The 13,152-nt window shown below is 46.7% G+C and overlaps 1 protein-coding gene across 1 annotated transcript in view; it reads left to right on the top strand.

The window, feature by feature from the left end:
• LOC135050100 (zona pellucida sperm-binding protein 4-like) overlaps positions 1-12,660 on the top strand; it is an 80,223-nt gene extending 67,563 nt beyond the window's left edge. Inside the window, exons 11-12 of the mRNA XM_063956258.1 lie at positions 7,864-7,968; positions 12,484-12,660. Of these exons, the coding sequence (XP_063812328.1) occupies positions 7,864-7,968; positions 12,484-12,617 (239 nt within the window). The 3' untranslated portion in view covers positions 12,618-12,660. The remainder of the gene's footprint in view (positions 1-7,863; positions 7,969-12,483) is intronic.
• Positions 12,661-13,152: the final 492 nt, after the last annotated feature.

Here is a 13,152-nt window from a genome sequence, read left to right as displayed (position 1 = left end):
CTATGTTGCGGGCCCGGAAACCGGCTTCTGCTCGAATTTACTATAGGGTCTGGCATTCTTACTTTGTTTGGTGCGCATCTAACCATTATGACGCTTCCAAGTTTAGTATAGCCAAGTTGTTGGCCTTTCTTCAGCAGGGCCTGGACTTAGGCCTGCGTCTGGCCTCCCTCAAGGTTCAAATATCTGCCTTGTCGATGTGGTTTCAGAGAAAGATTGTGACCTTACCTGATGTGCATACCTTCACTCAGGGTGTGTTGCGTATCCAACCTCCCTATGTCCCGCCTGTGGCTCCTTGGGACTTGTCGGTGGTTTTGGAGGCATTACAAGAGTCTCCGTTTGAACCTCTTGGTTCAGCTGATCTGAAGTGGCTTTCCCTTAAGGTGGTGTTTTCTGCTGCCTATTGCTTCAGCTAGAAGAGTGTCGGATTTGGGTGCCTTGTCTTGTAGTTCCCCATATCTGATATTTCACCGTGACCGGGCGGTTCTTGGGACTCGTCCCGGTTATTTGCCTAAGGTGGTTTCTTCGTTCCACCTTAACCAGGAGATTGTGACTCCGGCACTTGTTTCTCCTGATCTGTCTCCCAAAGAGCGGTCTTTGGAAGTGGTACGGGCTCTCCGTATCTATGTGAAGAGAACTGCTTCTATTAGGAAATCTGATTCCCTCTCTTTGTGCTGTTTGGATTTCACAAACGGGGCTGGCCTGCTCACAAGCAAACTTTGGCCAGATGGATTAGAATGGTTATTGATTGCACATGCTTATGCGAGGGCTGGTCTATCAGCTCCTGCTCGCATAACAGCCCATTCTATTCGGTCTGTTGGACCTTCTAGGGCAGCCTGCCGTGGTGCGACCCTTGAACAATTGTGCAAGGCGGCTACGTGGTCCTCAGTGAACACGTTCATAAGGTTCTATGCCTTCGATACTGCCGCTTCCCAGGATGCTTCGTTTGGACGCCGGGTTCTTGTGCCCGCTACAGGGCGTCCCCTCCCATAAGGAACTGCTTTAGGACATCCCCTATGTCTTTCCTTGTGGAGCCCAGTGTACCCCGCAGCAGAAAACAAGTTTTATAGTAAGAACTTACCTTTGTTAAAACTTTCTGCGAGGTACACTGGGCTCCACAAGGTGCCCACCCTGACGCACTTAGCTTCTTTCGGTTGGTATGGCATTAGCCGCTGACACTTCTCCTGTCGTGAGTGTGTGATGTATGTGGCTACTAACTGTTGTCTCTTTTTCCTGCTACTGCATTGAGCTGGTTAACTAAAAACTGAGCTCCTGTGCAGGGAGGCGGGGTTATAGAGGAGGCAGCGCCATGCATTTTGGGAACAGTCAAAGCTATTGAGCCTCTTGGTGCCTCGGATCAAGATCCTACTCTACACCCCTATGTCTTTCCTTGTGAAGCCCAGTGTACCTCGCAGAAAGAGTTTTAACAAAGGTAAGTTCTTACCATAAAACTCGTTTTCTCCGGCTGGGTCCACAGGTTATACACAGGATAACAATGGAATATGATGGAACGATAGCAGATTGTCACCAAACGATCACAAGCTTTCAGTCCTCCCAGGATGCAACGAGCCCATCCATATATCCCCGCCCACTGGCTCAGGCAAATCTGTTTTCTGTTTGGTGCGGCAGGAGCCGGATCATGGTCAGAGGGCTGCTGTTTCTTGGCAGCCCTAAGCTTTCTTATTTTATTTTTATAGTCTTACTATGGTTTTTGAGTGATCTTTCCTAACCGTGTCTTATACGCATATTGGAAAGAGTCGCTCCAACAACTTTCCGCTGGGTCGCAATAACGCTTTCCCACGGTACAGTGCTGTCTCGGCGGGGCGTCTGTGTTGGATATACTAGCAGGTCCAGCAGACGTTACCAGGCTGTGGCCAGAGCATGGGGAGAAGGTAAGGCATCGGTTCCACTTAGAAGGGGAATATGGACACAGCCGCACTGTATTGGGAGGAGACTACCAAACAGTATCTGGCGCGTCGCCACCACGGGTGCTCCAGCGCTAGGCCTTAGGGATCATAAGGCACCATGAATAGCATGAGGCCGCAATCCCTAGGGTTGATGTCAGCGGTGGGGAGTCAGACGCTCTCCTGGTCACCCCTCCCCCCAGTTCATGACCAGTTTCCGTCAGTCTCCCGCCATGAACTGTTGCCTCACTTCCGTCTCAGACGCTACCACGAGGGGTCTCGGTTGCAGCATAGGCTGCTGCGTCTGTGTTCACTAAACGCTACCGCGAGCAGACCCGGTCGCAGTACAGGCGTCTGTATGACCGGTGCGTCTGTATGCACAGTGCATCTGTGTTCACTTAAAGTTCCCGGAGCGGCAGTGTACACTAGTAGCGTCTGGATCCACTCAGCGTTCACTAACGTATTGATCGATCTTGGAAGCGAGGTGAGTCTCCCTGTATCCCACTCTACTGAGTACTGGTTATACTGCACAAAATTTCTATCTACTTTTGTTAGTATAAATAGTTAAGTTTAGTGCCTATTGCATATGAATCTGTGTACATTACTGTAGTTTTCTTTGCATTGCGTCTCAATACGTTAAGATCTGTATAGAACAGAATTCAGTAATATGTACTCCTACATACTTTAAAATGTGTTTGTAGTTGATATTATGCTCATATGACTAATATATAACATGTAACTGACTGCTAGTGTGATTACTGATTTTAATATATGTTTGTCAGTTGATCTTCTGATCCTCAATGCGGGTGCATGGGTAGGGTCAGATTGATATCACTTTAGAGAGATAAAGTGGTTTGTCACAAATTGTGTAGTACACTGTGAAAGTGCTGATTATTTATCATGTCTAAAAGCGGCAAAAGTGACGAGGGTACACTTACAGTAACACCAACTCTCATATCATATTTTTTTTGTAAAAATTGTATTATCTTCTATGATCTGGTACAGGATGGTTTATGTGTAAAATGGTTTGCTGTACAGCATAATACATCCCTGATCAGGTATAGATAGACCCATTGGGGCGATTGTTGCACAGACCTTGTACAGTTTAGCTGAAAAGTTAATTCTTACAGCTTCAATACCAGGAATACGGTTCACTATTTACCCATACATGTAGCTCCCTACCTACGGTATATCTCCAACAGCTTCTCCAATAAGACAAGCTGATGAACCAAATGTAAATAAATCATCGACTTCACAGGCTACACATGATGATCATCAGACTATGAAAGCTCTATATACTCTACTTCAGCATACGAATAACAGGTAAAACGTATCAGCTTAATGAATAAGCTGAATTAATGAGAGCAGAAAAGGCTAGTCTGTCATTAGAGGCAGCAGAGTCTGGGTTAAAAATAAGGCACCTGTGTTTAAACGTCCCATAACAATAATTGGGCCTCCTCACAAGGGCAGAATGCATGGAAAAGGTTTGGGCTACACCCGATAAAATAGAATTCCCAGTAAATGGGATTCCAATATCCTTTTCCAGCTGGGGACTGTTTAAAATAGGGAAGTGCCTCCCAAAATAGATATGCATGTCATTTGATAGTGCAAAAATCTATATGGCCTCTGCAGTCAACGTCAAAAGAGGAATGGTTTTCAAAAAAAACCATAATGTCTGCCTGAGGCAGTCATAAGGCCAGCCATGACTTCAGCTTGCATGGAAAGAAGCAAGATAGCTGCCTGGGCTTGTAACAGGCAGAACTAGATATGGGTAATGCTTCATGGAGGCATCACCCTTCACAATAGTTGCTCGCAGAGCAGTTTGCTTACATACATGGAAAGCGGATTCAGAATCAAAGAAGGTTCTAGGAACTTAACTTTGGCTGGAACTCTCTGTTGAGTAAAGAATTAACAGATATTCAGGAGTCAGAAGCAGATTCCAAGAAGGTCACGTTTCCTTCCACATATAGTCCCTGGTTAGGGGTCTGATTTTCGGCCTTATCGGTCGTAAAGGAAAAGCAAAAGGATCGTAAGTGACCAGAGGGCCAGCTTCTAAACGAGAGGATAAGCCATCAGCATGATGGTACAGGTCTCCTTCTGGGGGATCCCAGGTAGCGGGCCGACTTCTTCAGTTTGCACAGATGGGTGCAAGAAGCGGTATCTCTAGTTTATGCTTTTCTTTCAAGAAGCATCCTCCTCGAAGGTTCTTCTGTTCCAGCCCGTCTCGGGTAGAGGCGAAGGCGAGGGATTTGCATGAAGCAGTTCAGAAATTGCTTTTGTCAGGAATAGTCATTCCGGTAACCCATGCACAACCTGGGTTTGAGTCAGAAGGATCCTTCGCTTCGTTCTCAATCTCAAAAAGTTTTTGGCGGGGAGACCGTAGATTACATGGTATTCCTGGATAAGTCAGGATGCTTACCTACAGGCTCCTATAGCACTGTCCATCAGTGTTATCTCAAGGTTTACCATCCTTCAGCAACATTTCAGTTCTAGGCCTTACCCTTTAGGTTAGCCACAGCCCCAGAGTATTTACCAAAATGATTATGGCAGTTTATCTCCGCTAGCAGGGGATAAGAAAATTGCCATACCTTGACCACCTTTTTTATCCTAGCACAATTACAGGAATGGTTTCTGTGCCATCTCCAACACACAATAACTTGTCTGCAGAGTCACGGGTGGTTCATAAATTGGCAAAGTCATCTCTGGTTCCATCACAACGGATGACTCCCGGTAGGGCTGTACTGAATTCAAGTCTGCAGAAATTATTACCTCGGAACAGGATATCCAAGGTACAGTCAGGGGAGTTGTTACACAGTCAAACAATATCAATTCATGCTGCAATGTGAATTATGGGTTTTATGGTGTCAACAATAGACATGGTGGAGTGTGCACAATTCCACTCAAGACCTATGCAGCATCTGTTTCTATCTACAGCCACATCACACTGGATAGGTCAATCTCCTCTGATGTTGGAAGTTAATCAGTGTTGTGCCTGGTTAAATTCTCTGATAGACCACCTGTGAATACCAGGTGGTGTAGGTGGGCCAGATGGACGATAAACAAACAAGTACGTGGTATTGCCAGAAAAGGTAAGAAAGTCAGTAGCCTGGTGGCTACAGACATTCCATCTAGACCCAGGGGACACCCTTTTGGATATCAGGTTGGGAGATCCTGATAACAAATGCCAGTATTCGGACTGGGGGGGGGGGGCATTGTCCGGAATATTATGATTCTTGGGACTATGGACCACAGAAGAAAGTTGCTTGCTAATAAACCTGTTAGCATTTCTGGCCATATACATGGTCCTGATTCAGGCACGGGACACTCCTAAAGGAAAACCATTCCAGATCTGCAGGGACAAGGCAACGGCAGTAGTGTACCTCAACCTTCAGAGAGGAACACGCAAGGAAGGAGGTAAGTCACATACTAAAGTGTGCAGAACTCCATCTTCCAGCCTTGTCCGCAGTGCTTGTTCCAGGAGTCCTAAACTGGGCAACAGACTTATTCAGTCGAAACGCCATTCAGGTAAGCGAATGGGCTTTGCACCCAAAAGTAATTTCATACTCGGGTAGACAAGTGGGGTTGGCCAATGATAGATCTCATGGAGACCCATCTGAACAACAAAGAGCCCATAATCTGGTAAGGAACAAAGGATCAGGGAGTGATCTTTGTGGACGTCTTTTCAATGGGAATTTCTTTTCACTTATGTGTTTTCTCAAATCATCCTGCTACCCAGGATATTGAGGAAAAGACCACAAAAGTGCCGGGATTCTAATAGCTCTGGCTTGGCCCAGAAGGAATTTGGTACACAGATCTGCAGAAAATGTTAAATGCCATTTCTGCTTCCTCTACGCCCAGATCTACTAATGCAGGGTCCTTGTTATCACAGATATCTGGATTGACTGTCTTGATGGCGTGGCTCTTGAAATCTATATCCTGAAGTCAAGAGGATTCTCACAGGTAGATCAAACAATGCTCAGAGCAAGGAAAACTTCCTTGGCTCGTATCTATCACCAAATATAGCAAGTCTACATTCATTGGTGCAATAGAAGAGGTATGGACCCGAAATCTTTTAGAGTTTCCAGGGGTTTAGCATTCCTTCAGGCAGGAATGGATAAGGTTCAAGGGTGGCTTCCTTGAGAATGCAAGTGTCCGCATTGACTGTATGGTTCCAAAAGAAAATTGCTAAATTGCAGGATGTGCACACTTTTTTCCAGGGAATGCTGCGCATTTAACCTCCTTTTGTTCCTCCTACAGTGCCTTGGGACTTAAGTCTAGTCCTCAAAGCCCTTCAAGTTGCTCCGTTTGAACCACTAAAAGTGGATCTTAATTGGTTGACAGCTATTAGTTCTTTTTCTACTGACTATGGCATCAGCTAGTAGAGTGTCAGATTTAGGAGCACTGTCATGTTAATCTCCTTTTCTGTTTTATCCAGATAAAGTAGTTCTCAGAACTAGGTCTGGGTATCTTCCTAAGGTGGGGTCTAGATTCCACCTTAATGAAGAAATTGTAGTCCCGGTTTTTCAGGTATCGGGACTTTCTGCGGGAGATGCGTCACTGGACGTAGTCCGGGCATTAAGGATCTACGTGGATCGTACCAGTGCCATCAGAAAAAACAGATTCTCTCTTCATTCTCTACGGATTTTACAAGAGAGGATGGCCTGCTACTAAACAGACGCTGGCAAGATGGCTTCGAATTACTATTTCAGAAGCATATTCTTGAGCTGATCTCCCTGTTCTGGCTAATGTCTCTGTTCACTCTACTCGTAAGGTAGGTCCTTCATGGGCAGCACAGCATGGTGCTTCAGCAGAACAGATAGGTAAGGCAGCCACATGGTCTTCCATTAACACACTTATTAGACATTAGGCCTTCGATACTTTTGCCTCTCATGCCGCTGAATTCGGGCAAAGGGTTCTCCTGTCCAATCAGGAGCGTCCCCACCACTAAAAATTGCTTTGGGAAATCCCATTGTTAGCCTGTGGATAACCTGTGGACCCAGCCAGAGATATATACGTTATGGTAAGAACTTACCGTTGATAACGGTATTTCTCCTATGTCCACAGGTTCCACAGGGATCCCACCCTGACGCACCTGATTTGAGGATCTTTCTACTCACTAAGCTCTTCCTTCTTGTACGGAAGGGTGTGCATGTGTGTTCTTCTTGCTTGATTAGGGCTCTACATGATGCTCCTGCCTAAATGCTTTGGAATCCAACTGATTTGCCTGAGCTAGTGGGCGGGGATATATGGACGGGCCCGTTGCATCCTGGGGGGACTGAAAGCTTGTGATCGTTTGGTGCCAATCCGCTATCGCTCCATCATATCCCATTGTTATCCTGTGGAACCTGTGGATATAGGAGAAATACCGTTATCAACAGTAAGTTCTTACCATTTTGTATATATATCTTACCATTTTATTTTTTTATACATTTTTTTAAAGTGGTTGGCTTTTGTTTTGTTGCTTTCCCCTTATTACCTGGCTTGGCATACAGCATTATGCACATTCCTGGGTAGATTTATAGTTTCTTGCGTCTTAGGAGCACTCGTAAGCCAGCAGACCTGTGAGGAAGGTGCCTAGAAGTGGAGGCAGTCAATTTGCCGGTTGTCTGGATCCCGACTGTCAGGAGACAGACGCTGGAATCTTGACCACCGGCCGAAATCCCCACTCAGGTGGTGGTCCACGCCACCAACCGACCTGGAATATAATCCTATGTCGTCCGCAGGCGCATCGGGCCTGAAGTGTGGTGAGCGCAGCGAGCCCACGAGTGGACATTACGTATGTACAGTGCACACTGTTTTGTATGCTCCCTTCCAGGTGGAGGGAGTGTAGAAACACTGAGATGTGCAAGTATATGTAAAGGCCTAACCAGTCATCTAAATGCTGGATGGAACTTTGTGATCTAGATCCACAATATAAGCTTTGCAGGTCCTCCCCTGTCTAATACACTTTGTTATCTTGTAGATCAGAGACCGGTACGTGAAGCTGCCAGAAACATGACGATCCTGGTGTCCTCCAAGGGGCCGGTGTACTTCCCACCTGCTCAGGAATCTAATATGTTTGGAAAAGGTGTGCATTAGATCAATAAGCCCCCCCCCCCCCCCCCCTTTCCCGGCCTCATTCTATGGTGGTATTCAAATGATATATCATGATCATCACGCCCAATGTCCTTTCTAAAGTGATCCCCGTTATCGTGCATATTGCACCCATACAAATCAGGTTTAGCTGCATAAAGGGTTGGGTGCCCTCGCTACACCAGGGGCAGCGAGCTGAAATGATACCTCGCCCCTCAGCAGAAACAGAACGAGCGTAGAAGAGGGCAAAAAGAATTGAATGCCACCCTATGAGTCTAATGCATCTGCGCCCACTTACACTCCCGACCACGGCAGTCCTCTTACTAGGTTATATAGGTTATGCTAATGTGAGTAGTCATGCATCTTCATGCAGTTACTCTACCTGCTTTTTGCAGCTGTCCTCCTTCGTACTGGTACTTGCACACCATCCCTACCTGGTTCAAGCTCCTCAAATTAGCATGGCAGGTGGGCTATGTGTCCTGGACACTCCCACGAGAAGTAGCAGTTCTGTGCATCTGCATGTCCGCCGCCCAGAAACTTCCTATTTCACTAAAGGCTATTGGAGATGTACTAAGCAGTGATAAGAGTGGAGAAGTGAGCCAGTGGAGAAGTTGCCAATGGCAACCAATCAGCACTGACGTAACATTTCTAATTTGCATACTATAAAAGTATACAGAGCAGCTGATTGGTTGCCATGGGCAACTTCTCCACTGGCTCACTTCTCCACCTTTATCACGGTTTAGTATATGTCCCTATGTCTGCTCATAATGTGACTTACATAGCAGTAGCTCTGTGCAAGCACAGACCCTGTTAGCAGTTTTCAACACACATGCAGTCTGTGGAGAATCCAGAGATGCACTGGCGTCACAAGGGGGGTGCGGAGGAACAGTCACTGTTACATTATGTGCAGCACTCTGCTCCTGTCACTGAGCAGGAGGTGGCACTGCAGAAACAGCACTCCACGGGAGGTAGCACGCACCTCCCGATCCCCCTCCAAGGGATGAAAAATAGGGGTTGGGACGTGAAGCCCCGCCCCTTTCCCGAACCCCAAGTGCCAGAAAACTGATAACAGGGCACGAAGCCCCGCCCCTCCAGTGACAACTCTCCCCCTTACCACAAAGCCCCATCCCCTTTATTTAACCGCCGCACCGGGGCCAATATTTACTAAGAATTCGAGTTTGTCCGATATGTGGGTTTTTTTTTCTGAGTCCCAATCCGGGAATTCACTAAGCACCAATCTCGGCAGTGTTTGGACTATTCGTAATGGTTTGATTTGCAAAGTTCCGAAATACGAATGAATAGACCATCGGTCAAACACGGCTGTTATTTCATACAATACGGGCATTCACTATTCATTCGTATTTGGGTGTTAGTTTCTGAGTGCTCAAGTGCGGGTCTGTTTTTTTTCGAATCGTTAAAAAAAGCAGCAAAAAAATAGACCTGCTTTTTCCAGTCGAGTTTGGATAACCATGCATGGATCAGTGAGATCTGTGCATGGTTATCTATGAGAAAGGGTCTGTTTAGTGTAAAAACTGGAAAAAAAAATTGCGTGGGGTCCCCCGTCCTAAGCATAACCAGCCTCGGGCTCTTTGAGCCGGTCCTGGTTGAAAAAATATGGGGGGAAAAATGACAGAGGTTCCCCCATATTTCTTCAACCAGCACCGGGTTCTGCGCCTGGTCCTGGTTCCAAAAATACGGGGGACAAAAAGCGTAGGGGTCCCCCGTATTTTTGAAACCAGCACCGGGCTCCACTAGCCAGGTACATAATGCCACAGCCGGGGGACACTTTTATACTGGTCCCTGTGGCCCTGGCATTACATACCCAACTAGTCACCCCTGGCCGGGGGAAACCCTGGAGGAGTGGGAACCCCTTAAATCAAGGGGTCCCCCTCCTCCAGCCACCCAAGGGCCAGGGGTGAAGCCCAAGGCTGACCCCCCCCCCCCCCCCCCCCCTCCATCCAAGGGCGGCGGATGGGGGGCTGATAGCCTTTTAAAAAAAAATTGAATATTGTTTTTAGTAGCAGTACTACAAGTCCCAGCAAGCCTCCCCCACAAGCTGGTACTTGGAGAACCACAAGTACCAGCATGCGGTGGAAAACCGGGCCCGCTGGTACCTGTAGTACTACTACTAAAAAAATAGCCCAAAAAAACCAGGACACACACACCGTGAAAGTATAAGTTTATTACATACATGCACACCTCCATACATACATACATACATACTTACCTATGTTCCCACGAGGCTCGGTCCTCTTCTCCATGTAGAATCCTTGGGGTACCTGTGAAAAAAATTATACTCGCATAATCCAGGGAATCTTGTATTCTTTGTATAATCCACGTACTTGGCAAAACAAAAAAACGGAAACCTGACCACGCACTCAAAGGTGCCCCATGTTTACACATGGGACCCCTTTCCCCGACTGCCAGGACCCCCCCTGACTCCTGTCAAAGAGGGTCCCTTCTGCCAATCAGGGAGCGCCACATCGTGGCACCCTCCTGATTGGCTGTGTGCTCCTGTAGTGTCTGTCAGGCAGCACACGGCAGTGATGCAATGTAGCTCCTATGCGCTCCATTGTAGCCAATGGTGGGAACTTTGCGGTCAGCGATTGACCGAAAGTAACCTCACCGCTAACCGCAAAGTGTGTAAACATGGGACCCCCTTTCAGTGCATGGTCGGGTTTCCGTTTTTTTGTTTTGCCAAGTACGTGGATTATTACAAAAGGATACGACACACAGGATTTAGGTGAGTATAATTTTATTTTCAGGTACCCTGGAATCGCCGTCGAGACGTGGACCGAGTCGGCATGTGAACATAGGTAAGTGTGTGTGTCGGAATGTATGTAATAAAGTTGTACTTTCAAGGTGTGTGTGTGTGCTGTTTTTATTTGGGTATTTTTTTTGCAGAAGAACTATAGGTACCAGCGGGCCCATTTAACCCCCCGCATGCTGGTACTTGTGGTTCTCCAAGTACCAGCTTGTGGGGGAGGCTTGCCAGGGACTTGTAGTTCTTGTGCAAAAAACAATATTCTTTTATTTAACACTTGGCTATCAGCCCCCCCATCCGCAGCCCATGGATGGGGGGGGACAGCCTCTGGCTTCACCCCTGGCCCTTGGGTGGCTGGAGGGGGGGACCCCTTGATTTAAGGGGTCCCCACTCCTCCAGGGTACCCTGGCCAGGGGGTGACTAGTTAGTGATTTAATGCCAGGGGCCGCAGGGGACCTATATAAAAGTGTCCCCCGGCTGTGGCATTATCTCTGACTAGTGGAGCCCGGTGCTGGTTCAAAAAATACGGGGGGACCCCTACGCTTTTTTGTCCCCCATATTTTTTTGGACCAGGCGCAGAGCCCGGTGCTGGTTGATCAAATATGGGGGAACCCCTGTCAATTTTTCCCCCCATATTTTTTCAACCAGGACTGGCTCAAAGAGCCCGAGACTGGTTATGCTTAGGAGGGGGGACCCCACGCAATTTTTTCCAGATTCTTAAACACTTTAAAAACCTTTTTACGGTACACAATGAAGCCCTGCACGGATCTCACAGATCCGGCCGGGATTCCTTGTGTTTTGTCAGGCAGTGTTTATCTCATTCACTCCCGTAAAACACTGCCTGATATTACGAATCACATCGACATCGGAAAAAACGATTGTGCAAAACTCGGCAGCTTAGTGAATGATCATATCAGGATTCAAAAAGTTGCAGTAAAATGCACCCGATACCATTCGAGTTCAAACACCCTTCAAAACGGCCAAAACACGAATCTTTGTAAATATACCCCCGGGTGTCCAGAGGGTAAGCGTTGCCTCTGCAGAGATGCGCATGTTTCTGTGCATGTGTCCAACCCAGAAGAATCTGGCCATTGTTTTCCTGGAAGAGAGTAGTTTGCATTAGAAATAACTTTGTTTAATACCAGCAGGTATGCAGATGGTTGGCCAACAGTGAAAGGGTCGACGCCAAATAATCAAATGCTCAACATGAGTGGTGTGTGTTTTTTTTTTTTTTATTTATTTATTTTAATGACTTTTTCATACTTTACAATCCACGTGGACTACTATTGGAAATAATAACCTGTGCCGAGCGTAGCACCTTGCCCGAAGCATGGCAAACAAAGCGACTGTGTATTAAATTGGGGGTCCACGTGCTGGAAGGAACATTTGACACCAAAAAAAAAAAATTAAAAAGCAATGTATATCTTCTCGTGTGTAGACCATTTCCATGCCAACCTTTTGACCATGTTGACCTTGAGGGTTGAGGGTGCTAGTCTGGAGCAACAGGAAATTCCAGTATTATAATTTCAAGTACTCATTACAGTGTGGGTGCCTCTCCTCTCTGGGGCGACAGTGAAGCACGCGCTCTGGGGCAACAGTGAGGCACGCTCTCCAGTGTGACAATGATGTACTGTATGCTGAGCCTTCCATTGCTGCTTTGAATCTTTCAGTTACAATTCTGCTGCTTCTAATGTATCTTGTGACTCACACTGTCTGACCGATCTGATTGCTCTCTCTCTCTTATAGGTTCTCCAGTCCCCAGTGAACCAATGGACAAGGAGTGGGTCAGGATAGTAACTGTAGTCGGCGTTCTTTCTGTTATATTAGGAGTGATTTATGTTGTTAAGAGACGATCTAGGGCTTCCGATGTGAAAAACTAGTCTGCTTGTACAACAGTCACATTAAATATCGCTTTATCTTTTACATGGCTCATCCGGCTTAGTGTGGTGTGCTTCGTTTTTATTTCATTCGTTCCCCATCCCTTCCGCTTATCTTTTCTATTTAGCAACACAGGTTAAAGTGGTCTTCCCTAAAAGCATTAGAGTGCTGCTTTTGTGATCTGGTCAATATCCTGGCATTCGGGATCCCTGCTCCCAAATCACTGCAGACTGTTAATCACTTGACTCTTTCTGCCGTTCCGCTTTCGATGCAGTATAGGTCCTGCACATGTGCAAAGTGTCGAACAATAGGTACTTTGCGACAGTAGCCAAGACCATCAGGAGCTGAATATGAAAATGGTCTGTTAGGAAATCTTTGAAGGTGGAGTCTGATAATCATTGGATTATATGGTATGCCGTCATAATGTCAGCAGCCGATGTTGGGGTTAGACATGCTCACTATCGCTATTATGATTTTCATTAATAACCAAGGCTTTCTAACAAGGGTTAAGGAACAGAGGAGGCTGACCTGGTGGCC

This window comes from Pseudophryne corroboree, chromosome 2 (genome assembly GCF_028390025.1).
Source record: "Pseudophryne corroboree isolate aPseCor3 chromosome 2, aPseCor3.hap2, whole genome shotgun sequence".
Classification (NCBI taxonomy): Eukaryota; Metazoa; Chordata; class Amphibia; order Anura; family Myobatrachidae; genus Pseudophryne; species Pseudophryne corroboree.
Note: the sequence above shows the minus strand (reverse complement) of the source record. Positions and strands in the feature narration are given on the sequence as shown.